This window comes from Arctopsyche grandis, chromosome 13 (assembly GCF_051622035.1).
Source record: "Arctopsyche grandis isolate Sample6627 chromosome 13, ASM5162203v2, whole genome shotgun sequence".
NCBI classification, from domain to species: domain Eukaryota; kingdom Metazoa; phylum Arthropoda; class Insecta; order Trichoptera; family Hydropsychidae; genus Arctopsyche; species Arctopsyche grandis.
In genome coordinates, this window is record NC_135367.1 from 22900001 (window position 1) to 22925654 (window position 25654).

Below are 25654 nucleotides of genomic sequence, written 5' to 3' on the forward strand. Positions count from 1 at the left end.
TAAATACAAATTTTATTTTATACAAAGTACAGAGTTAATGAATAATATAATAATAATAATAAAAGATTTTTCTATACAGATGCCTAAAAATATACAAGATATCTTTCGAGAAATATTAATGCAACATACTGTATTTCTTATGTATATACAAGATCATCAAAAACGTTCGTACCGAGTTGAATCGTCAATTTGTTTCCTCGTAGATGCGATCCGATTTTACCCTACGCGAATATAAAATAATTCTTGATGGCACTTACATACGATGATGATAACAAGGTAAACTAGAGTGGAATTTCATTGTATTGTTAATGGCTATAGATAAAAATCTTATTTTAGATCGGCGCTTTCCAAACTACTCAAATTATAAGAAAAAAATCCCATTCCCCACCCCGAAACGATATGACTCGATAAGATTAGCGAGTCCTTTTGAAATAAAGGTGGGTGTATTTAAAGTAAAAATTGAAAAGCGCCAGTACGAATCTTCCTCGGGTTACGATTATCGAATTGATACGTTAAGCGTGTGCGTCGGAACGATCCGAACGGTAGTTCGTCATCTTCCACATAGTCAATACACTACTTAACGGTACCAAATTTGGCCTTGCGACGTTCCAATTTCTCCCTGTTTTCAACGTCGACCATGATCTTGGAGACGGAGGAGCCGAACCTCTCGGCGCGTTTCTTCAATATGTCCAAAGTCGCCGTCGAAGCTGCGTCTAAGATGGGTGCCGGAGTCGCCGCTGTTCCGAATCGAGCCTTGCGAGCCTCCTTCGCGTCGCTCGTAATGGGCGAGGTGATGCCGAATCTCTTGGCGCGCATCTCGAGCCGACTCTTGGAGTCTGCGACCAGCTTCGTGGGGCGGGCGTCTGCCGGAGCAATCGGGGCTGCGTCCGGAGTCGCCACTGAGATGGCTGGGGTGCTGCTGGGGGTCGGTGCAGGCGCTGGTGTCGGTGCCGTTGCCGATGCAGGCGCTGCGCTCGACGGAGGGGTGATGGTGCTCCGGTTGAGGACTATCTTCTTGGCGACCGGTGGAGGCGAGGGCGGGGAGAGCGGAGGCTCCGGGGGCGAAGCCGCGGTGGGCGAAGTGACTCCGGGGGCGACGTCTGCGTCTGCGTCTGCGTCCACCTCGTCGTCGAGAGCCGTCAAGTCGAGTTCGTCGATGGAGAGTGCAGCCCGCAGCCTCCCCGCCAGCTCGGCTTTGTCTCCGTTGGCGCTGAGGCCTCTCGCTCTCAGCTCTTTGCGGAGTTCGGCCACCCTCAGGGATCCCACGTCTAGTTGTTCAGACATCGTCTGGCTGATCACGCTCTCGGAGTACTCGGATAGCGAAATGTCTGCTTGACACAACAAAACACCGGCCGACGACAGTCGTGAACATAACCTTAAACTTTCAACGTAATACGCACACATTTCGGCCATTATCCAAAACGACGCACTTTTTTTTTAATAGCTATTAAATTCTCGATTATAGTTCTCGACGAAATTCAATGCAGTATTTTTTTTTAATTTGTGCCATTGCAGATCATCCCAAATCGTGTACATATTACAAACACATTACATAAACGAATACAAATATTTTTTTATAACAAAACTGCAAGTATATGTGTAGTTATTAAAATGGGGTCTACGTGACGAGACAGAATGTTAAACGACAGAAAATGCAAATATCGGAAGGCAAAAATCAAAAATCGGAAGATCTTAAGTCGAAAGATCAAAAAAAAAAAATGGTGCATGGTAAACAGTACATACTCACTTAATTTGATTATGTACAAATTAAGTGAGTATGTACCGTTTACCATACACCTTTTTTTTATCTTTCGACTTAAGATCTTCCGATTTTCGATTTTTGCCTTCCGATATTTGCGTTTTCTGTCGTTTAACATTCTGTCTCGTCTCGGAGACCGCTTAAAATGATAGGAGGGGATAAGAGTGAAACTTGGTGCTGTTACAGACGGTTCGGTGATTATCCCGCACTAAGTGATCTCGCAAATCTCACTAAAATCTCGATCATGGAACATCTGGCACCCGAAGTATCATACTAACGATAACTCAAGTGCCAGGTACTCCGTATTCACGATTGTCTTGTACGCCAGAGCATCGTAACCTGTGCACCGCGGTAATATGTGTTCTCCGAACAGCACTTCGGCCTAATAAGTGCGAGTGAGATCGCGTTTGAGGGAGAAAACCGATGTTAGTTAGTCTTTTGTCCCTATGCATATACGGAATAACTAGCGACTGCTGGTGAAGTACAGATGTATGTACGTAGCTGACAAACTCTACGAGTCGTAAGAAATGTGTGCCGCGAATATCCAAAGGTTACGATACTCTGGTGTACGCAATCGAAATGTGCTATTTAATATTATGGGCGGGAAGGAAGCAAAATGGGCTCCGCCAATATGCTCAAATCGGTGCCAACTCCCAGGATAACAGCTTAAGTTCCGCCATGTCGTAGGGTCTCCAACAAACAATCACCCAATTTATTCTAAATTTATTCGAACCGAATTTGTGAGAGAAGGGAGCCGATATTATAGGAACCGACGTTACAATCAAGACAAACTCTAACAAGAGATAGTAAATAATAATTATGCAGATTTTGCCAGTGTAGGAATGCAGTACAGCAATTTTAAAGATACATTGTATATCCAATGTACCAGTTACACACCCATATGTGTGAAGCTAAGCAATCGGAACCATGAGCGAACCCAAGATGCAACCACATCATACCAGCAACCATAGACGTGCTCCTAATCATTGAGAACAATGATTGGGGCATATTATATTGTCACACGATCTGTACTGATAGTGTAATAGATTAGTATCGTGATAATCAAAAATGTATTCAGGCTGTTTTGAAATCCATGACAATAGAATCACGATCCGTATTGATAGTGTAATACTCCCCAAGGATATTTTCGATTCCATCTATAATTTGAACCAACGACTTCTCTTCTGGTAAATAATTCCCGGCCTATAGAAACACTGTTTGTGTTTGTAAGAGAATCGTTTATTTATATTCAGTTGTTATAATGGTAATTGTATGTACGAAGAAGTTGAGCTACAGAGAAGTGGACTGGCTGAACTCCAGAGGTTCACTCTGGCGCCTGGAGCTGGTGCGTCGGTTTATATACATTGTGGCTCAAAGCGTGCCGTGTGCAGATGTCTTTGTCTTCAGGTAAAGTGTCGTAGTTGCATGATGACATCACCGCTGGATTTCGTTCGTTTTACGATCGAGCGATGAACTCTTTCTTCTGGAAGATTCAAACGGGGTCGAGGTCTTCCTTTGTGTCCTATGTTTGATGCGTGGTTGCGTAGCTTCGTGGGGGTTCCCGTATACTCGTGATTGCGTATCTGGAGCGAGTCGAATCGTCTTTGTCCTAGTTCGAAAGAAGGTACTTCGACCAAGATTGGCTTTCATGTACGAACAGGACGCGATGATGTCATTAGTACAGCTTGAATTCGATGAGGGTGTAGGCGGGGGTAGGTAGTGTTGACCGTATCCCAGCCTAACGAAACACTGTTGTTTGTTTGAATAATTTATTTTTATAATATAGTTTGGGTATACAAGTGTATAAATATGTTGTTGAGGGGGGTATGTTCTGGAAGTTCTCTAAGTGACTGGAATCGGCTGAGTTCTGGAAGTTCTCGAAGCGGCTGGATTCGGCTGAGTTCTGGAGCGGTTCTTCCATGTTGGTTGTTGCAGGTTGAGTGAGTCTGGCTCTGTTGCTTCTAGCTGACTGGTTGTTGGTGTAGTATGGTCTGCTGCTGGTTGTTGACTGACTGTTGAGCCCGCCGTGCGGGTTTATATAGTAGTCCGCTGTATGCGGTTCGTGTGCAAGAGATGCGAGGAATGTGGTTCGCTCCGTTTGATTTGTTAGGGTGGAATATTCTCGAATATGTGGCGTCGTTCCACTCGATTTAGTTTTTATCGCCCTTTGTTCCAGTGAGTCTGAACGTTAGCTGCAGGGGCTGTATGCGTGTGTATGTGTGGATGACCAGTGGCTGTGTATGTGTCGTCGTGTCGATCAGCTTGTTCTGGAACGGTGCGGGGTGGGGGAATTATACAAAAGAGTAACGGTTATGATCTCGTTTTTATTGATGACTTGATGGCCGAGCCGGGGAGTTGCTCGACGCCTCTGCCCCTTTGTGGCGGGGGCTGTGGATTGAGTACGCTGGCTGGTCAGGAAGGGTAGACCAGTTATGCCAAGACCTTCTCGGTCGGCATCTCACGAGCGTCTGAGAGCTCGCCGTGTTCGAGGCTTGCGTCGAGCACGTGGTCGAGCTAGCCATAGTCGGTGAGGCACGACTATGGAAGAAGCCATATTCCTCGGAGGGCTTCTATTATGCCAATGAGCGCTCGCCATGATCAGACTTCGGCGGATCACGGGGCCAGCCTGCCTTAGTTTGAGGCCGGCTTTTACGAGAGACGCTACATCTGGCGGTCCGCGCCGGGATCACCGGGCATCCGGACCCACGGGAGAATCTAGAGCGACTGACAAATGGTCGTTGCAACGAGAGAAAACAAAGGCCGAAGCCGCAAGAGGACAACCAACGGCCATGAGGATGTAAGACAGGGAAGGTATGTTGACCGTATCCCGGTCTAACGAAACACGTGTTGTGTAGTTTGAAAGAGGATCGTTTATTTGCGTTCAATTGGTACAATGGTTATTGTATGTACGAAGAGGTTTCTTCGGAGAAGTGATCTGTTTGAACTCCAGAGGCTCACTCTGCTAGTGGAGGTTGCTGCGTTGCTTTATAAACGTTTTGGGTTGAAGTGTGTCGTGTGCACATCTTTTGTTCTTGGTACTCGCGCTGCCCTAGTTATGCTGCGAGCGTGGTTTTATGGGTTCATACGCCTGGACGTAGTTAGTGGTTTTTATGGGTTCAGTGTGTTCTTCCTTTGTTTCCCAGATACGTGTATAGAAACACGTGTCGACCTTTTGACGAGGCGAGCGTGTGCCATGCGTTAATGACTTTCCTGGATATGTGTCGCAGTGACCTGATGAGATCATTTCAGTTGTACTATATGCCTACAAGGGCTTTTGGCTTGGACAACATCAATGGTTGAGCGTGAGAAATGTATCCTCCGTCGGAATAGATGTTTCGATTGCGGTGACGAGATTCCTATAAGGGAAATAGGTGATATAATCGACCTAGTTTCGTATGGTACAAGTTGTGCTATATCTCTACAGGGAGTTAAGAAGAAAAAACCTTAGAATATTTAGCGTACAGTAATATATATTTTCAGGTGAGTCATTGATCATGGCCGTACAGTGGTTACTTATTGCTCCGGCTTATCATTGTTTGTTGACAGTTGACGTGTCGCCACTTCAGTCACGTATATTCACTGGTCAGTGTTAATTGTTTTATTATAAAACCATTGTATACTAGTAATATTTAAACAGTATCTAACTATTTACCGTTTTAAAATTGTACGTATATTTCGTACAATTCTTCGTTATGTCAGAATTACGCGCCTAAACGATTCATTACTAAAATAATAAAAAAAAATTGCAAAGGTCGCATTCCCCATACAAAAAACCGATCTCATGTATATCAGTGCACGGTTTTAATTCTTTGTTTTCAGATTCGTTAGAGAAAAATGTGCGGAACAGACAAAAAAATGGGATGCCTCAGAGCGCTGATCCTCGTTGGCGGTTATGGTACCAGACTCCGACCTCTAACCCTTAGCAGGCCCAAACCACTGGTAGAGTTTGCCAACAAGCCTATACTATTGCATCAGATAGAAGCTCTGATTGAGGCAGGGGTGAATCAAGTAAATTGCACAATTCTCATCATTATCACTCACTTTGTTATGTGTTTTTTTATATATGTTAAACTTTGATAGGTTATATTGGCCGTGTCATACAGAGCGGAAGAAATGGAATTGGAACTGAGCGCCGAAGCTAAAAAATTGGGTGTGTCTTTGGTATTTTCACACGAAACTGAACCGCTCGGTACTGCTGGACCTTTAGCTCTCGCAAGAGATATACTACTCGAAAGCACAGAGCCTTTCTTTGTGTTGAATTCTGATGTAATATGCGATTTTCCGTTTAAGGAACTCGCTCAGTTCCATAAAAATCACGGTAAAGTAAGTATACGCTTCATAAATATTAATTTTAATGTATTTTGTAGCGTATTTGATCGGTTATCGTTTTAGGAAGGCACCATTGTGGTGACGAAAGTCGAAGAGCCGTCTAAATATGGAGTCGTGTTGTACAAAGACGACGGACAGATACAGAGCTTCATAGAGAAACCGCAAGAGTTCGTTTCGAATAAAATAAATGCTGGTAATTTGGCGTATACGTATAATCTTTTCCATATCTACATATGCTATAAATTACTGCCCATAAAATAATAATCGTTTAGCACGTATTCAATAAGCTTACATCTGATAAAGGTGTTCAATGTATAAGTCGTGTTTTCATTTCTATTAGTATTGTCTATAGGTGTGATAAAAATATATCGAATGAGTCAAAATACCTTTATCATAATGAATTAAACAGTATTTCTCCTTTTGGAAGATGTTCACAATATCATTATGTAGATACTGCTTGAATTTCTGGAACCTGAATTTAAAACTATTTAATTTATTATCATATTAATTGTAACTAAAAGCCAAAATGGATGAACAAATTTTCAATCAATCAACCAAAAATATGATATCTAACTCAATGGATGAACTTATCTTTATATTTAATTCATTGGGTCATTTTATCTATATTTTAAACATAGGCAGATCAAAGAGGGGTTCTATGGCCCCTCTCCCTTGGACGAATTTAATTTCATACATAAATACAAACTTTTTCTTTGATCTTTTACTTTTAAATACATAATTCACAATATAATTTAATTTGTAAGAATATATTTAAGTTTTTCTATTTTAATTTTAAATAATTTCACGATTGTTTCTATTACGACCCTTTTAGGTAGACTTAAGTTTATTGCAAAATGAAAATGACCTTTCGCGTTATTTTCTATACAAAAAATATGTCCTTACAATTTATGGATTTTAACAAATCTTTTTATCTATTATTTTTTAAATTTTAATGTCCTCCCTCCCCCCGTCTTTGACCATTTTCTGGATCCGCTAGTGATTTTAAAATGCAACATTACCTCTATTGATTAACCACTTAACCCTTTGCCCGCGGCAATAAATATATAATAAATATATATAAATATATATAAATATATAATAAATATATATAAATATATAATAAATATATATAAATATATAATAAATATATAATAAATATATATAAATATATAATAAATATATAATAAATATATAATAAATATATATAAATATGCGGCACCTTTTTTGCGAATTCGGCAATCGAGTTTTCGACCTTAAATACAGATTTTAATATTTACTCAAGTAACCAGATATGTTAATTAACACATCAAGTATTATTTTAAACAATAAAATACATAATATATCTCGTAGTTATGGCTTTTATGTCAAATAATCATTCTTCATACAATTGAGACGTATCGTCGCCATTGTTCAACAGACGTGACGTCACATAAACGAGGTTTCAGTATGGTTCCACAAAAAACTAATTTTGACTGGTATATATTCATTTTAAGCAAATTGAATGGATGGCATTCAACTCTCAGTAATATATTCAACCAATTTTGAACCTTAAAACAGTTGAAATAGGCGCATATAAGGCTCAAAATCCCGTGCAAAGTTTAGAAATTCTATGGAAGACAGCCGCGCTACAGACTTGTCGCACAAAGCTTCCATAGAAGACGGCCGCAGGCAAACGCTTAAATACAAAAGAGCGCGCACCGGTACGCTTATGGCGATTAAGTGGTTAAGAATTCCATGCAATTTATTTCTTGGAATAGTATAGGAACTTATATAGAAAATTTTAGAATAGAAAAAAAGGTTATTCACAGTGGCTGTTAATTTTAGAATAGAAAAAAAGGTTATTCCGGACCCTGGAACTTTACCCCCCTCTCGTCGGCCCTGCATATGAGAGCTGGAACCCATATGGACAGCAAGAATATCATGCATATTTAATATATATATATATATATATATATTACTCACAGTCCATATGGACGAGCCGCCACTGTTTATTTACCTCATTACTTCGCTATATGTTCTAGGATCAAAAATTTGGGCTACTACTGTTTTTTTACTACAGCCTATGGGGGAAAAATTAATGGTAAATAAGGATCAAGTGGAAAAGTTCAGTTCAATATGATCTTGAATAAGTGACTTCTGTAAATTACCTCTTAAATTCTAATATTTATCATATTTTCATTTGACCTCTATGTCAACAAAAAATGTCATGTTTTTGAAGTCAACAAATTCTACATAATGAAGAAGCTTCGTATATATATAGATGTTTAAAATAAATAGTGAAGTTATTTGTAGGCAATGCTTACCTGTAATTAGTTTTATTGCCGCTAGCTATTTAATTTGATGATTTCTATTTTTTTTCCAGGAATGTACATTTTAAATCCCTCAGTTTTATCGCGAATAGAACTCCGTCCTACGTCAATAGAAAAAGAAATATTTCCGATGATGTCACAAGAAAATCAATTGTACGCTATGGAATTGGAAGGCTTTTGGATGGATGTTGGTCAGCCTAAAGATTTCTTAACCGGTACTTTGCCTTCAATTATTGCTATGCAGACATGTCGTTTTATTCCAAGCTATACATGATATTTAAAATAATATTTTTGTTTTAAGGTATGTGTTTATATTTGACCCATCTGAGGCATAAGAATCCAGAAAAGTTGCATTCAGGTGCGGGCATAGTCGGCAATGTACTTGTTCATCCTCTGGCACGCATCGGCGAAGGCTGTAGGATCGGACCGAACGTAACCATCGGTCCCGATGTCGTAATTGAAGACGGTGTGTATATTCTCATCTTACAAGTGTGTATTGTTGTTTTGAATTATTCAATTGTATACTAATGAATTGATACAGGTGCTTGCATAAAACGGAGTACAATATTGCGCGGCACGACAGTTCGCTCCCATGCTTGGCTCGATGGTTGCATAGTCGGATGGAGATGCGCCGTCGGACGCTGGGTCAGAATGGAAGGTTGCACCGTGCTCGGAGAAGACGTCATAGTTCAAGACGAGTTGTATATAAACGGAGGACAAGTGTTGCCGCACAAGTCAATATCCTGTTCCGTTCCGGAGCCTAAAATAATCATGTAGTTTTAACGTGGAGTGCAAATGTAAGCTTAAACCTTGAAACGTGTGTGTGTGAACATAATTTGTATAATTGAAAATTTTATTATATAATACATCACAAATTTTTACTTGTAATTTATAATTTATATATATATACAAAATTGTTAAATTTTTTATTGTGAAACGTTTAGGTTAACGTAGAGGTGCGATCGAGAGCAATGTTAACAATTTACAAAGTCAAAGTTTACAATGTGCTCTCGAGGAGTCTGCCCAATCTACAACAATTTGCCGATCTCTTTATATTTATATGAATAGATTTCTACAGTGGGAGTAAAGATAATTAAAGGACAACAAAAGATAACTTGATAATGTTTATACTTTTAATACCAAATACATTTATGATTTTATATACATATTTCAACGCTGTGGTTAAATATATAACTTTTTTAAACCCGTCTCGTATTATCAATCAGTGTGTGTAATATTTTGTTCATTGCAAAATATGCACTATCCTAGCCAGTAATAAAAAGAGCGAGTCAACACTCACATTTTTGTATGTAAATAGATGACTAATATTATATAATGTAATAAGAGACGATTTATTTAATTATTATTTTAAATGTTTTATCTACTTCATATATTTCCTGTTTTGTTTTAATTTATTTTATTTAAAAAAATTATAAAACAATAGAATCACACAAGCACAATCCACTAAATCTTGGTCACAAATTATTGCCAATAAGTATACATTCCGTTTGTAAAACTTTTATTTTTCTTTACCATATATTATAAAATAAAATAAAAAAAATGATAAAACCTATCAATGCAGTTTTCTTTTACCTTTTATTTTTCAATATTTCAATACCCTTGTGAATGGCGCAGACAAGGACAAATTTAAGATTGTTATGTTGAAAACAGCTTCTCGTATAACCAGTTATAGATTATACAAAACTCGCCATGTAATTATCATGATCAGGTCAAGGTCAAGCGATACTTACATAGTTCAATGAATCATTCCACAATTTTTTACCAGAGCAAAGGTTCATTTTATCTAATGTCACAAATATTGCTTTGTCTCATTAGATATTATATGATAATACTCTGAACTCTTAATTGTATTTTTTAATAAAGATAAAAACAACGAAACACATCAATGTCAAACTACTTGAGATTTATTTTTACAGAAATATATTATAATATTATATAAACTATAAAGGTTTACACATGCGACTTAAAAGCAAAAAAAAATAAAGTCACACGTACATACTATCTGTACTTAACCAATAATCAAGCATTTCAACAATTCAATGCAAAGAGAAAAATCAAAATAAAATAGTAATGAAAACTAATATACTGAAACGTCAACTATTGTAACACAACAATAGTTTTTTTGATAATATAAAATTACAATATATTTATATATAATTAAACATTCGACGATAGTAGTATAAAACTAATAAAATGCATCGATCGACAGTCAATTTTTCGCACACACGAATCGAGATATAACAAATTTGATCAGTTTAATTTAGTTTAATACGCACCGTGTTTGTATACAAACCCATTACCTTTGTCAAACTGGAATCAAACTATAACAAGACGACATTCATACATTTCAAGACAGTTTCATGAATTCGAGTGTATACAAACGCGATCGAAACAATATAAATATCGAAACTTCTAAATAACAGTGTACCATGCTTTAATAGTTAAATTAAGATCTATATATTAAGCATATCAGATCAGCTATCGTTTGAACCTTACATTAATTACACTTGAATCAAAATAACAATAAAAAAAAGCATTCTCTTGTCTTCATAGATAAATTTAAAACCTAAACTAAACTTTACATTGTTAAAAGAAGGACGTTGATTGATAAGGAGGTCCATAACGTGTGTCTCCATATTGACCTCCGCCACTAGCTATGGTACTTCCATAGCGACCTCCGCTTTCAGCACCACCACTATTCGGCCACGTTTCTCCTGAAAAATCAATCACAAATCATGTTAATCCATAATCGAAAATCAAATACGAACAAAATTATTCGAATATATTCCATTTCCATCTATACCTTTCATTGTCACTGTTGAGTCTGAATAGCGATGATCACGCGAAGTCGGTTTGGGGGACCGCCGAGAGGATTCTCCCGGACGGTATGAAGTATTCGATGCACCTCCGCTTCTATCGTGTCCACTATTCCCGGCAGTCCTTTCTCTCATGCCACTCCCGGCTCCTTCTCTAGAATTGGCCGTATCCATAGAAGTATATCTGTTCGAAAACACACAAATAATTATTAACTTATTTCACATCTTAGCATAATAAATGATGGTATGAAGATTAACCTTTGATCTCTGGGCCGTGTGCCGGGTGGCAATGGTTGCCTTGGTTCATATGAAGCTCCATTGCTTGGATATTTCATAGCATTGCCACTTCCACCCGCATGAGAGGATGAGGCGTGACGGGGAGGTGGTGGATAGTCTCGTTTGAAATCGCGCCTGTCTCGGTCGCGTGGTCTGTCCCGAGACGGTGGACCTCTGTCCGCTGTCTTGTTGCTCGACGAGCCAGGTGGCATGTCGTAAACGGGTGCTGCAACATCTAGATGTGGCGGAAGAGGCATATTGAATCTTGAGCTGCTCGAGTTTCCACCTGCATCAGCTCCGCTGCGACTTGATGTGTGCTCGTACGGAGGCGGCGGCGGCAAAGTCTGCTTCGACCTGGAGAGTAATCCTGAAGATCCTCCACTGGAGCTGTATAAATAATTACTACGCTTGGCGCGTTCCTCTTCTAACCTGAAATATATTATTGATTGCTTAAAACATTATTTCGAGTGTTTCAAAATATAATCAACAGTTATTTAAAAATATAAAATCACCTCATTTGAGCCCTCTTCAGCTCAAGCCTTTCGAGTTCTATACGTTCACGTTCCAATTTTTGACGTTCCCTTTCCAGGCGATTCAACTCATGCTTTTCACGTTCAATCTTCTCCCTGAAAGAAACCAAAAAAATGCATTGAAAACAATTGCTTCACAGTTGCATCTCCATGTGAGTAGCTTTTAAGCATCCTCAATATCATAGATCGTTTTTTATACAATCAATCACCTTTCAATGCGTAATTTTTCCCTTTCTAGGGCGAGTTTATCTTTTTCGACACGCTGACGATGCTTTTCAGCGCGTTGACGTCTCTCAAGCTCTCGCAACGACTGTTCTGCAGCTCGGCGACGTCTTTCTTCGGATCGAGCTCGACGTATCTGCTCACGAGCTCGTTGCGCCTCTCTTTCTTTCTACAAACACAACCGTACAGATAAGCACAAACCAAACATTCAAAAACTGCTACATCAAAACGTCAATACATACCCTTATCTTCGAGAACGAGAGGAAGTCCCTAGGCGGTGGCGGTCTTCGATGCCGTTCACGCTCTTGTCGCACACGGTCCCTCTAAACACATTAAAAACAACATTAGAACAAATACAAATCAAATATTCCAAACCAAACTTTTTGAATACTCACATTCCGCTCTTCCTTCATTCTACGATCTTGTGATGTGCCTTTGGATCGAGAGTTGTCCTTTCTTTCGTGCGGATTATCATTGACACTTCCGGACTTTTTACGATCTTTATCCTCTTGTTTAATTTCACCTTCTTTCACCTTTACACCTTCAGCCGACTCGTCTTCAACCTTGGAATCCTTGCTCTAAAAGCGAAAAAATATCGATAAAGGACAGACCGATTACCACCAATCGAAGTTTAAAAACATAACCGAGAGCTCACAATAGAATCCTTTCGTTTATCGGCACTGGTGCCTTCGCTGGACTTTTCTCTAGTTCCAGCCGAACGATGAGGTGTTCTCAACTGTGAGGGATTGCGTCCGTTACGAGCTGAGGTGCTACCGGAACCGCTGTATCCTGTAGTACTTGTCGATTCCGATTTAGCCTTCTCCATTAATATCATACGACCATGAAGTTCTAAATGTAAATAAATCATTAGATTTAATTTCTAATAACAAATTTATTTATATACAACATATGTGTAATTATACCTGTCCGATGCAGATATTTAATACAATTGTTGGCATCGTCAGCACTGGCCATGGTGACGTAGCCGTAGCAGCGCGAGCCAGGAGTTCTGGCATTCGTCACCACCTTGGCGCCGATGACTTTGCCATACCGAGAGCAAAGTTGTTTCAGATCTTTGGCACTGGTGCTGCCCGACAGGCCGCTCACCCACAAATTGCGACTCGATACGCTACCCGAAGCGTTGAGTTTCTTTGAATCTGCATTACGAACACACCGATTAGCAACAATAATCGACACAATATCAGTAACGAGGCTTCGTTTATGTGTATAAGTTTGGTTACCTTTGTCATCTTTTCCTTTGTCGGTGTCAGATACAGTGCTGAAAATATTACAGAACAATTTTAACACGATACAATATGCTAATGTAATGTGATCGATACAAGTAAAACATAAATTAAAACATAATATAATATATAAGTGTACTTTTTTAAGCAATGTGTTTAATAAAATATTATATAAGAATGTGATAGTAGAAATAAAAACATGTAAGCATTATCATTATATATTTTTAATATAAATTTAATCTTAATTCCTTTAATTGTTCCGATCTGATTTTCCATCCTCATCTTTGAACGATATTCAATTTTTCTTTTGGTTTTATTAAAATTCAATATAGACAATTTCGATACTAACAATTATACTCCTTTCCTTTTTCAGTGTTTTTTTTTATTTATTATATTTTCTTATTTCTCATCTTTTTTGACAAGAAATATATAAAATGCGTACGAGAGACGAGACGAATATCTCATCAACGAGTTTCAATGCTAGTGTATTTGTAATTAACTCTTCTACGTTCTAATTAATATGTTCAAATTAAACGATATGACTATTTGACTAGGGATTCACGCAGTCGAAGAAATGTTCAAAAATTTATTCACACAAGATCCTAAACGAGTGTGCTGATCTTTATTATGTAAATATCGTTGTTAGAAATCCAATCTATGTATATATTATAAACTAGCCGTTACAATCTCAACGCTACAAACAGCTACAAAGTTTTGCACCGCACATGATATTCCGCGTCTCCAAGTAGACAAAGATCACAAGCGTTCCTTCAAGACGTCAACGGCGAAGTTCTCAGCGGCAGCGTTTCTCTTGATGTTTTTTTTTATTTGTTCAAAATCTTCAGCTCGTTTCTTCGGCGCCGACTCGTCGTCGACTGCGACGTCACTGTCTTCCGCTGCAGTGCAAAACTTTGTAGCGATAGTGCAAATTATCATTACGACGAGTTAAAAGATTTTTTTCGCAGACACCACCAACGTGTGAGACGGAGTGTGACCTCAGAGTGAACAGCCGCTGCTAATGAAGATGTTATCATCTTACCGGGCTGAACGGCGTCAGACAACAACGGAAACTGCAGTAAACACGGGGTCAGCTCAATACACCAACCTATCGTTCTTGGCGTCCTCGCCGCCGGCCAGATCCGAGTGAGATAAATCTTGCAGCTTTTCATCCTGGGCTGAGTCCTCCTCCTCAGCGTTCTCTTGCTTAATGGCTCCGGACGTATTCTCGTCTGCGGGATGGTTCTGTGAGGATGATGACACATCGGCGACACCCTGCGCCGCCATACTCTCATCTATATCATACAAGTTGATGCCATCACATCCAGGATTCGCTTGCAAGCCAACGCCAGGTGCCGCGAGGCACACCGGCTGACATTCAAGTGAAATGTGCATGAAAAATCACATGTGACATACATATACATATATATATATATATATATGCAAATACAAAATTATCTAAACATACATCCAGGATACTCGGAATCTACATAAAAAAATAAATATTATTCATCAAATTGTTATATAAATTATACATCCCAAAGGCATGACTCTTTCCCAGATAATAAATATAAAAAAATCATATTTGCATTATTATTATATCACAATATGAGACGACACTTTAGCTGCACTGAATTAAACCTTGCACAATCTTCGTTCGTTGATTCAACTTTCTAAATCTTCCTAACTAAAGTCCATTCTGTTGAAGGCGACTGGAAGATCCATTCGATGTTTGAAAAAAATGTTTCGAGAGAGAGACGATGGCCCGTACGGAAAACACTTCACTTTTATTTTACATATATAATATATATATATATATATATATATATATGTATATAATATATAATTCATGCCTTTAGAAAAAATAAAATGAAAACCTCAACTAATAATATAATATACAAGAAAACGAAATTTCATCAAACCCGTACCTTTTTTCTCAGATCCTACAGCCTCGCCCTGAAACAACATAAACATTCATACATGAAGACTTTGTCTATTATAGCCGACTTTAAATTCAGACATTTCTGTTTTTTTTTGTTTAGTTCTATTACCTCTTCATTGAGAAATTCATCCTCGCCAATGTCTAAATTAATAGAATCTTCTGTATCCATCCCGTTGATGTCGATACCCTTCTTGACAGTATCGTTTTCAATTTTAATATCTTTGCACGGCCGTTTAGATTCAACGCTTTCGATCGAATCTGTCGCTTCGCGTTTTTTCACAACGGAAACTTTGACCGAGGCTGTTTTTTCCACGTTAGCGTCTTTGCTTTCGGCGGCAGATTCGACATTAGGTTTCTCGTGAGCGTTTTCAAGCTTGTCGCTGTCCACCTCGAGTGACGTATCATCCTCCATTATCTCGTCTTTCACGACTAAATTCTCCATGTTCACATCGTCCATCATCTCGTCGAAGTCACCCTGTATGCTGCCAGAACGAGACGTTTTTTTCACGGGCGTTTTCTTTTCAGAGACCGCTTCGAAGAGGTATTCGTCGGGATTGTGACCCTCCTCAGTGATTGCCTACAAAGTCATTCGAATTATTTTTTTGATATATGTTGTTTCAGAAATAATAAAACGGTCAAATTTCTTTAAAATATTACTAATCACATGTTTCATTCCCCCAATACAAGAAAAATAGTTTATTTTCATCGATAAAGATAACACGAATAAACCAACATTACCTTATCGATAACCGAACCTACACTGCAGTTATAGATATAAAAAACATGTATTGACAAAACACAATCGATATATTTCATAAAAAAAATATGGGGTCGTAAATGAAAATATATATTATTCGACTCGCTGATAAAAATTTACACCGTTGAAATCTTTTATTTATAATAAATAGATGAACGTGTTGGTCAGTGATTGGTTTTTGAATATAGAAATGATTATACAATCATTGTCCGAGCTATAATAGTCGGCCGCTGGATACAGATTGTGTTATAAGAATGTAAAACTAATGTACTGGATCACTCGGAGTCAAAGCAACGAATAAATATATATTTGATCTTTGCCTTGAATTTATATTCAAATCTAACACAATTTACAACAATAAAAAGAATATAATGTAATTGAAATAATAATAAAAAAAATTACATGCAACAATTTTAGAATCAATACCAAATTGAAAAACATACATGTTTTTTAATACAACACCGCGATTTTTGTAAGCATATATTTTTTATTTAATTTTCTGTACAATTGTTTATTTTGTATTTACCTTTTTCATTTGTTTTATATTTGTAAATTTCAATTTCTTCTTATATTCTATTTTATAACCTTTTCCAAATATTTTAATACTATAGTTTAATTATGCAATGTTCTACATATTTTGTCATGCCTTTATTTTTTACTTTTTAATTTGTTTTCCTCATATTTATCTTTTTCATTTTTGTAAAAATCTATTATTTTTTTATACATATCTATGTACATCCTGTCTGTTGATTTTTCAATTAATAAAATAAATAAACACCGCATAGATACAAATTCATTGTTTTTCAATTTCCGATTCTTTATTTAAAAAATTCGTATTTAATCGTCTATTTAAAATGGAATTTAATGTACGGTATAACCTTTGTAACTCGACATAATTTCTTTAGTATTGTTTACGATACTCGATTGGTATACAAACAAAATAGCCTATACCGAGTGATTCGCCCTCGAAACTCGAACGACTCGTTTCTATGGATTTGTAAAGTGAGTGTGTATTCTAACTTGGTGTAGCAATAAGGGACCACGAAATGGACCACGAAACGTAAGACGTAGGGCAAACATAACCTCACACCTGAGAGGGGAGGGGGAACGAGCGAACGAACGACTAGCAGACATAACCTCAAAGTGTCATATCGATTTGGTGGTACGTCTGGGACGCCCGCGCAGACAGACACGTGTCCGAGCTCGTGACCTCGACAGGTGACACCGAAGCCTCGACTGATGTGCTGGTGTTTGGTGTTTGGTGTTTGGAGCAGTTGGGTGTGACGTTGCATAAGTGGGCGCGCCCCCGCGGCGTGTGTGCGGGTGGGGTGGGGTGGGGCGGGGGGTGGCAAATGGAGGTGGCAAATGGAGGTGGGGGAAGAACCTGAGCGAGCTTCTCCTGCAGCAGGGCTTTGACTCCGTGGCGGTCGCGGTTGCGTCTCTCGAGCTCGCAGCGCAGCTCTGGCACGCGCAGCTCCGACAGCCGACGAGACATGACAGACGCGACGTCTGAGGCAGCCGACAGCCGACTCGACACTAAATCATTACCACGGCCGCCACTTCACCGCCACTCATCCCCATCGCATCTTCTCCTCTCTTCTCCTCTCCTCTTCTCTCGTTTGCCGTGTTGGCACCGTTGCAGTGTTGCGAAGACCAAAGGTCAATGGGCAAATACTATGGGAGAAAAACCCACGGCGGACAGAAATGAAATTGTGAGGATATATAGATAAATGTCTCTAGTTTATCATGGTAAGTGTACGGCCCGAGTGCACGCTCGACTTAAGAGGGCACCCGAAACCTTAATTTTGTTACCGTTCCTTTCTTCGATATATATATTGAGTGTATGTATATATTGAGTGAATGCGACAATATATATCAATATATATATTGAGTGAATGCGACAGTTGCGCTTCGACCAGATAAAACGTGTTTTAAATTGACAAAATCGAGGTTTCGTATTCTACTATTTTCTCCTCTAAAACTGGACTAATTTTTAAAAAAATTTCGTTGTAAGTATGAGAAAGATATTTTCTGTGCATCTATCGGCGTATTTTTTTTAAAATCGACCGTTAAATAACCACGCTAGACTCTTTTCATGGGTGTAAAAAAGAGGCGATTGTATAGATGTTTGGCGGCTCCTAGCTCCTATAAAAAATAATTAATCAAAAAAATAAAACGATAGATGCACCCCAATGTTGGATATTCATAGCATATTAAAAAATAGTTTCTCTAGTGCCATAATTGAGGAAGGGAGAAGTATAGTACGTTTGTATGGACAAGGCACTGCTGTCCAGCCCTCTTAAGCGTCGGGCGGGGCGGAGCGTGCAGAGTTCATGTCAAACACATATAAAGAGATGCGAGCGTCAATATGCAGATGCAGACCAATAGTTCTGAAGCCCAAACGGGTATAAATATAGGGCACTCTCGGCTTGGAAACCATTCCGACCTGGGGCGCCGACGAGAGCACATGAATAAAAACCTTCTACAACCCTCCTGCGTCTTTTTCTCCGATTCTGGAGGCCCCCTCTTCACGTCCACGCAACAATATTTTCCATATCCAGCTCCTATATCAGAGCGTCGTAACGTCTGGATATTCGCGTAGAGTTTGTCAGCTACATAGGGTTTGTTCGCTCAGTTCGTAGAGTTTGTCAGCTACGTATGTGTATGTAGGAATATAGCACAACTTGTGCTATTACGAATCAAAACCAGTGATCTTATACATTTCACACCGATCATCATCGATCCTGTACAAACATGCATAACTCAAGGGCAACGCCCCCTTTGACCATTCCAGAAGAAAGAGTTCATCGCTCGATCGTAAAACGAACGAAACCCAACAGTGATGTCATCAGGAAACTGTAACACGTGTCCTGAAAGTCCTTTACATGTGGCACACGACCACATTCTTAAATGAACGACGTCCTGGCGCTGACCCCATAGCTATAAAACACGCGTCTCGAAAACAGGTCAACACACGTGTTCCGAAAACACGTGTCTTGAAGACGAAGACAAAGCATCTGCACATGGCACGCTTCAAGCCAGAACGTATATAAACCGACGCAGCAGCTCCAGACACTAGAGTGAACCTCTGGAGTTCAACCAGCTCACTTCTTCGTACATACAATAACCATTGTAACAATTGAACAAAAATAAACGATCCTCTTACAAACACAAACGGTGTTTTTTTAGACCGGGACACGGTCAACACACCTGTCCCACGTACTAAATGTACATCATCGGCAGTTGCTAGTTATTCCGTATATACATAGGGACAAAACACCAACTAACATCGGTTTTCTCCCTCACACGCGATCTCACTCGCAAGCATTAGGCCCAAGTGCTGTTCGGAGAACACATATTACCGCGGTGCACAGGTTACGATGCTCTGTCATATATGGTGGTTACTATTTCGGAACTGGACACGGAAAATATTGTAAGTATTGTTAGTAAATACTTTTGGTGTCGACAGCGCCATTAGTTACTGCTATTTATCGAAAACTGTTAGCCTGCCTTTACACGAGAAGGATTCATCCACAACCAGTGGATTCATCCGGGACGTGTGAAACGTTGCATACCCACTCATGCAACACAGTGACTAGTACCCGGCGCAGGTGCGGCTGCCTGTCTAATCCATCCTGCACGTGTAAAGTCGGGCTTACACAAATATACATGTAGGAATGATTTTCGAACGAGCTGAATGTGTGGTTGGCTAACCTGCATGATATGGAGTGTGTGTGGTGTGCATGGTTGAGACAGAATGATGCCGTCTACACTCACGATATCTACTGCCGATATTTCCATATCCAGTTCCTAAATAGCAGCCACAGGTTGCAATATGGGAACTGGATATGGAAATATCGGTAGTAGATATCGTGTGTTTGGACGGCGCCAATGTGTTGTGGTACGAGGTAATTGGATTATTAGTTACATTGCGATGATATAGGCGAAAATACTTACCATTAAAACACACACACACATATGTATGTAAAAGTGTTTGCTATAAAGTTGTAAATGCAATTATTTAGAAATATTTTTTGATTGTGCTGCAGCACCGCAGCTTAGACCGCACTAGGCGGCACTGTACTACAGCGACGCAGCGCAGACAAATATTGTTTGTATGAAATTGTATGAGATATAACGCACCGCGAGTGGCGCGATACTGCGCGTCAGACTTACCTTTTATATCAACTCTGATGTGCTGCGCTTCTTCGCTGCAGCGCACTGCCGCCCCTGCGTCGCTGCAGTGCAGTGTGGCCTAGTGCAGTTTGAGCTTAAGCTTTAACGTTATGATTCGATGCGTTATTAACATATGACGAAGTAACGTAAAATAATGAAAAAAAATAAGAGATAAAAAATATAAAAATAAATGAGCGGGTGAGTAACGGTACCTAATTGTGCCGTTTCTATAAGTTCAACTTATGTGTAAAAGTTTTTGTGAAATAACGTTTAAAAAAAAATGTACGTGAATACCGACATTATTTTGGTGTTGGTAGCACTGTGCACTGTCGTAATAGCGACCTATTGTATCTGCCTACTTTACCTGTGTGTGTTTGATCGTTACCGACTTTGGATGTGTTTTACTTTGATAAGTTCACAATAGATGGTGCTGTATGCGAGTTTTCTGGTTTTCTTTAACTGTAAAGTTGGTCAAGAGGTAGTTATCGGTCACTTATAAAAACATTATTGAAACATTTCACACAATTGATGTGCTACTTCACACTATTAAATTATCGCAATGTATTATTTTACCACTGATATATAATTTATTTATTTAATAGTTTTGGACCATTGTGACATTACAGGAAGAAGCTAATGCGCCACAATGGCCTACATTTGAAAAATATATAAAAACATGATATAAAAACAAGTAAACTGTAAATAAAGGAAAAAAGCAAAAGCAGAAAACATGGTAAAATAAAATAATAAAAAAAGTAACAAAAGGAAAATAATACATCATTCAGAGAGCGAAAAAATAACAAAAGTGTAAAAATTAAAAATAAAATCCATAAATCCCATTCTTTGTTTACACTGAACAAAATTAAAATAGTATATAAAAATGTACAAAGGAGAAAGAAAAAGTAAAATAAAATAAAACAAAATATGAATAAAAAATAAAATCACAGCGAGGCCCAAATGGAAGAGAGTAGATTAAGATTCCACTCATAACATACATGCATTATATAATAAGTGTTATATTATATGTATGTAAGTCTAGTGTACTATTACCCATATAAATACAAATATCAGTGAACGTGCACATTATTAAACTCGTACGCATATGCAGGTTTTTAAACTTAAGTTTTTTTAGAATGAAATTTACGCAAATTGAAAAGGTCAACTCGATTTACTAAAATGATCAAAGAGCCCTTTAACTACAATATTTGTAGTCGGTGGTTTAGAAAAAAATCCTATTTCTCGCTGTGGGACTTAATAATGTAAATAAATTATTTTCTCCAAAAAAAATATTTGTTAAATGGTCAAAATGTTGAGTTCCGTCGAAAATTGTCGACTATTTCTTTATCTATTTTTTATAATGATCCCCAGGTATCTACCTTATTATATTTTGATTCTGTTTTTGTAATTTGACCCTGAATTTGTTGTCGGAATAATTACGTATTCCTTATTTTTAAGCAGTAATTACGCTTCCAAAAAGGGGAATTAAAATAATTGCCAATATAATCATTGCCTTTTCATACCACTTGGTGCAAAAAATTGAGTGTTCATATGTATGTATGTATTTATTTACTCATTACATTGTAACCGAAACACATACATACATCAGAATATAATAATTGCTGCGAAGATCGCTTTCAAAGTTGAAAAAAGATTGTTGATATGCATTTTTATGCGTAATGCAATTGTAATTCGTCTCAATGTCAATCCAATGTCAAGGTTTGCAAGCTGTGAACCGATTGCGATCATTCGTCACTTATTTTATTATTCATAGCGAGTAGAGAAAAATCAGATCCATTGACCATAACAAATAATATTGCGTCTACACAAATTTTGAGATTCAACAAACGTTCAATTTGACGTGGACGTGCCCGACGTTGTTTAGACCGTATAAGAAACGTCACGAAATTTAAAAACGTCATCTTTCAATTTATTTTCATGGCGTCAAAGATTTTTTTATTGAATGCTGAATTATTTATGAGTGAATTTATATTTTTCCGCGTGTAATATCATATTAGGCATCATATTATATTTTACAATGTAATTTTAGCACATAACTTTGATTTGATTTAAATTCAAACAGCGGTCGTTGCGGCGTAGACTAAATCTTATTAATTACGGGCATACATAAATATATTATAAAGTATAATTTTAATTGTTTCGTGATGATATTTAACAAAAAATAAACAGGCATAAGCGTGACTTAATTAAATGATTAGATGATTTAATACAGAAATTCAAATTCGGGGATTAAAATCTTACGTCTTTTTTGCATTCAAACAAACATACACGAGATATATACATAATGGAAGCTTATTTTAGATTAGATTGTGAGAATTTACATTCCAAACCAACAGGAATCGAGAATTACAATTTTCTTACTGCCAAATATGTGATCAAAAGTTTATGTTGAAGATATTCAATTGAAAAAGTTCAACATTAGAGCAATGACTCCACTTATTTTGTTCTTAAAAATGTAATACATTTAAATATATTAAAATATTCAGAATTTTAATACGAATGACTGACTAAATTTAAAAAAAACTGTTATTCAAATTGATTTTTGGAATCCTGAATTATAAATTTTAAAATTGTCTACACAAGCCTACTGAATTTCAATTGAATTTTAAATATTGACAAACTAGTACCCATTGATTTTTTCCTAGTGCCAAATATTTATTCTGCACACGATTGCCGAGATCATTCTCATTATAAATTCGTAAGTTGTCGTCAGCATCTACGTATTATTTCTCATATAACGAGTTTTCCTGTTCCTGAAGCGATTTTCATGACGCTATCAAGTAGACTTCAGTCCTTGTTTACTAGATTTCGAGATAATCCGTATTTTTCACGTTTTATCTCCGAAGGCTTAGCACCAAGGTCGATTCACATAGATTATTTGAAAAATATTTCGAACAAATAAATGTACATATGTATTACACATATTTTGTATAATAAGATAAACGCGAGGGGGAAAGTATGTATGTTTTTTTCCGTTTAAAAATACTGATTATTTAACCAGTTTGGAAAAGCTTTTATAAATGATGTTTTAAAAAATAAAATGCAAATATTTGTATGTAGGTTTATAATTGAAATGATGAAGGGTAGTGCTTGGTGACTACTGATACGGAATTAAGATTTTCAATGAGCACTGAAAAAAAATGTTTACTCAAAAATCAACAGATGACGATGCACATTTTCCTCGTGCTATTTTTTTTACTAAGAGAAGGATAATTCCAAAGATTTTCACATTCGTTAATACACAGAGTAAATTTTATTCGAAGTACGCAGAAGCATGTTAATTGGCTCTCAGAGAAGCTGGTTTTAAAGAAATAAAATCAAGGTTCTTCTTAGTGAATAGTGTGTGCGAGAATCGTGTTAATCAATTATAGTACTTGGGAGCAGTAACTAAAAACAGAGGCCGCCAACCTTTTGTCATTGGCATTGACTCGACGACGATTTTTCTCTCACGATCGAGTTAATATGCAGATTAAACATCTCGTTATATATTGAAAAGGTCGATAAAAGCCGGAAGAGGATAGTAATGTTGCTTTGTAAAGTAGTCGGATTCACAGCCAGTTATTATGTCAAGCCAGTTAAATTATTGGACACGTAGCTTAAGATATCATGTTCAATAATTTAGCATTAAAATATGGAGAAAAGATATACATACCTATGTAAAGAAGAACTTTTAGTATTTTTTTTCATATTAGGGCAAAACTGGCTCTCTTCGGGTACACTCCCGCAGTGGCGGATCAAGTATATGGGGGGCCCCAAGCGCATTTGAAATTTGAGGGCCCCACTTCAGTAAAAAAAAGGTATTATCGTTTATTACCATGCTTTTCAGTAAATGGTTTTTCATTAGGATTTTACAAAACCATATATTTTATTTTATTTACTATATGTACTTGAAACACTTACAGTTTTTGGAATAAAATAGGTACTATTTAAAATACTATGTGACATAGGTATTAATTTCATTTATCCTTGGCTTACAAACGTATTGTGGAAAGTGACAATAATTTGTAAGTTGTAAATTTTGGTAGAAAAGCCCCATTTCGAGGGCCCCAAGCGCGTGCTTATTTTCATGTATGTATGATAAACCACCGCTGGGTCTCCGTCAAGAAATAAATGAAATAACGCCAGCTAGTCACTCCAAAAAATACTAGTCTACAATTTATATAAAATTTGTTCCGATATGTTCCTATTATATGTATTTATATTTGAAATTTATAGTTTATTTTCAGTTCCATTACAAACTGTATTCACATTTCTTTTAATTCGATATGTCCAAAATCTCGGAAAAACAGAATAAACGTATTGTTGCGTAGGGGTGGGCGGAGGATCCAAGTAAAAGTCCAAAGTCGTGTCACGGCATTTATTGGTGATTCAGGAGATACACGCACCGCCAGTGCTCCATCCAGAATGCCTTGATATGGTCTAAGTACCTCCTTATAAAAGACAGGTCGCTCAGGGCATCTTCGACGTCCGGTTACTTCCCTATTGTTTAGGCATGTACCCGGATATGCATTCCCATGATATTCAGTCCCACGCTATCGCTGTCAGTTCTGAGAACTCCACGGGAATGCGACCGAGTGCCGTTACCGCCACTAAGTGCATTCGGGGGTCTCTCATTGTTAGCCGACTTGCACTTAAGCCTGAAGATAATCCTCGAAACCAATTATAATGGCGGCTACTTTTAGCATACGCTACAGTATTATAGGCCCAAGAGTATTTTTAAATATTGTTAAACGCAAAACATTATATTTATTGTTTTACTTATGCCACTTTCAAATGTAACGGCTCATATGTTTATGTATGTATGTGCGTGTGTGTAAAAACTTAATAGTGATAAATAAATTATATTGATATTTTTAATATGATATATTTTTAGTATATTATATATGTAACGCGACGTTCTCCCCGCTGTCCCATCGGGCAACACTTGCCCTTCATTTCGGGTGGCAACCCTGAGATAAAACAATCCTGTCGCGGGAAAAGGAGACAGAGGTTTTACAGAGGTACCCCACCCCCGCTCTCCCGCGACCTCCGCCCGCGTCCGTTTCCATCGCGAACGGAGCCCAGAGGTCCGCCATCTTGCTGAAGAGCCGCTGTGAGGTCGAGTGCATCAGCACTCCCTCCCCTGAGTACTAGCACAACGTCTCCTGTATTCCTCACGCCGATTCTGGAGAAACGTTAGCCGTGAGAGGACCGACCAGAGGACCGGAGAGCCAGCTGTCCCGACCACGAGGAAGCTGTTATCGACGAGACGAGTTTGC

At 38.0% G+C, this 25654-nt stretch overlaps 3 protein-coding genes across 6 annotated transcripts in view; 1 reads left to right on the forward strand and 2 right to left on the reverse strand.

Annotated features, from left to right (window-relative positions):
* LOC143920878 (uncharacterized) overlaps positions 1-1380 on the reverse strand; it is a 2541-nt gene extending 1161 nt beyond the window's left edge. The window contains exon 1 of the mRNA XM_077443883.1: positions 1-1380. This exon is cut by the window's left edge and continues 1161 nt beyond it. Coding sequence (XP_077300009.1) covers positions 574-1284 — 711 coding nt within the window. The 5' untranslated portion in view covers positions 1285-1380 and the 3' untranslated portion in view covers positions 1-573.
* A 3849-nt stretch (positions 1381-5229) lies between these two features.
* On the forward strand, positions 5230-9940 carry Gmppb (GDP-mannose pyrophosphorylase B). Of its 4 annotated transcripts, none has more exons than XM_077443707.1 (8): positions 5230-5341; positions 5579-5767; positions 5840-6082; positions 6152-6281; positions 8451-8612; positions 8699-8863; positions 8939-9194; positions 9342-9940. In XM_077443707.1, exons 2-7 carry the CDS (start codon positions 5594-5596, stop codon positions 9172-9174), a joined length of 1110 nt encoding a protein of 369 aa, XP_077299833.1. In that variant the 5' UTR covers positions 5230-5341; positions 5579-5593; the 3' UTR covers positions 9175-9194; positions 9342-9940. The 4 variants fall into 4 exon arrangements, with proteins under 4 accessions (XP_077299833.1, XP_077299832.1, XP_077299835.1 ...); XM_077443709.1 differs by having other exon boundaries at positions 5319-5423; XM_077443706.1 differs by having other exon boundaries at positions 8939-9940.
* A 361-nt stretch (positions 9941-10301) lies between these two features.
* LOC143920976 (uncharacterized) lies at positions 10302-17734 on the reverse strand. Its single transcript, XM_077444044.1, has 14 exons — positions 17587-17734; positions 15555-16022; positions 15432-15459; positions 14612-14798; positions 13504-13541; positions 13186-13419; positions 12918-13111; positions 12658-12840; positions 12505-12585; positions 12250-12431; positions 12023-12136; positions 11493-11939; positions 11222-11418; positions 10302-11132 (listed from the first exon to the last, which is right to left on the reverse strand). The coding sequence occupies exons 1-14, from the start codon at positions 17695-17697 to the stop codon at positions 11005-11007; spliced, it is 2592 nt and encodes an 863-aa protein (XP_077300170.1). The 5' UTR covers positions 17698-17734; the 3' UTR covers positions 10302-11004.
* Between the last annotated feature and the right edge of the window lie 7920 nt (positions 17735-25654).

What these genes read in the sequence shown, in the direction of transcription:
- Gmppb (XM_077443706.1), top strand. Translation starts at nt 5,594, where the DNA reads ATGTGCGGAACAGACAAAAAAATGGGATGCCTCAGAGCGCTGATCCTC. An exon ending in TTCGAATAAAATAAATGCTG is followed by an intron (nt 6,282 to 8,450) that starts GTAATTTGGCGT and finishes TTTTTTTTCCAG; the next exon opens with GAATGTACATTTTAAATCCC. An exon ending in CGATGTCGTAATTGAAGACG is followed by an intron (nt 8,864 to 8,938) that starts GTGTGTATATTC and finishes GAATTGATACAG; the next exon opens with GTGCTTGCATAAAACGGAGT.
- LOC143920976 (XM_077444044.1), bottom strand. Translation starts at nt 17,697, where the DNA reads ATGTCTCGTCGGCTGTCGGAGCTGCGCGTGCCAGAGCTGCGCTGCGAG. An exon ending in ATGAATTTCTCAATGAAGAG is followed by an intron (nt 15,460 to 15,554) that starts GTAATAGAACTA and finishes ATGTTGTTTCAG; the next exon opens with GGCGAGGCTGTAGGATCTGA. An exon ending in CTCAACAGTGACAATGAAAG is followed by an intron (nt 11,133 to 11,221) that starts GTATAGATGGAA and finishes TTGATTTTTCAG; the next exon opens with GAGAAACGTGGCCGAATAGT.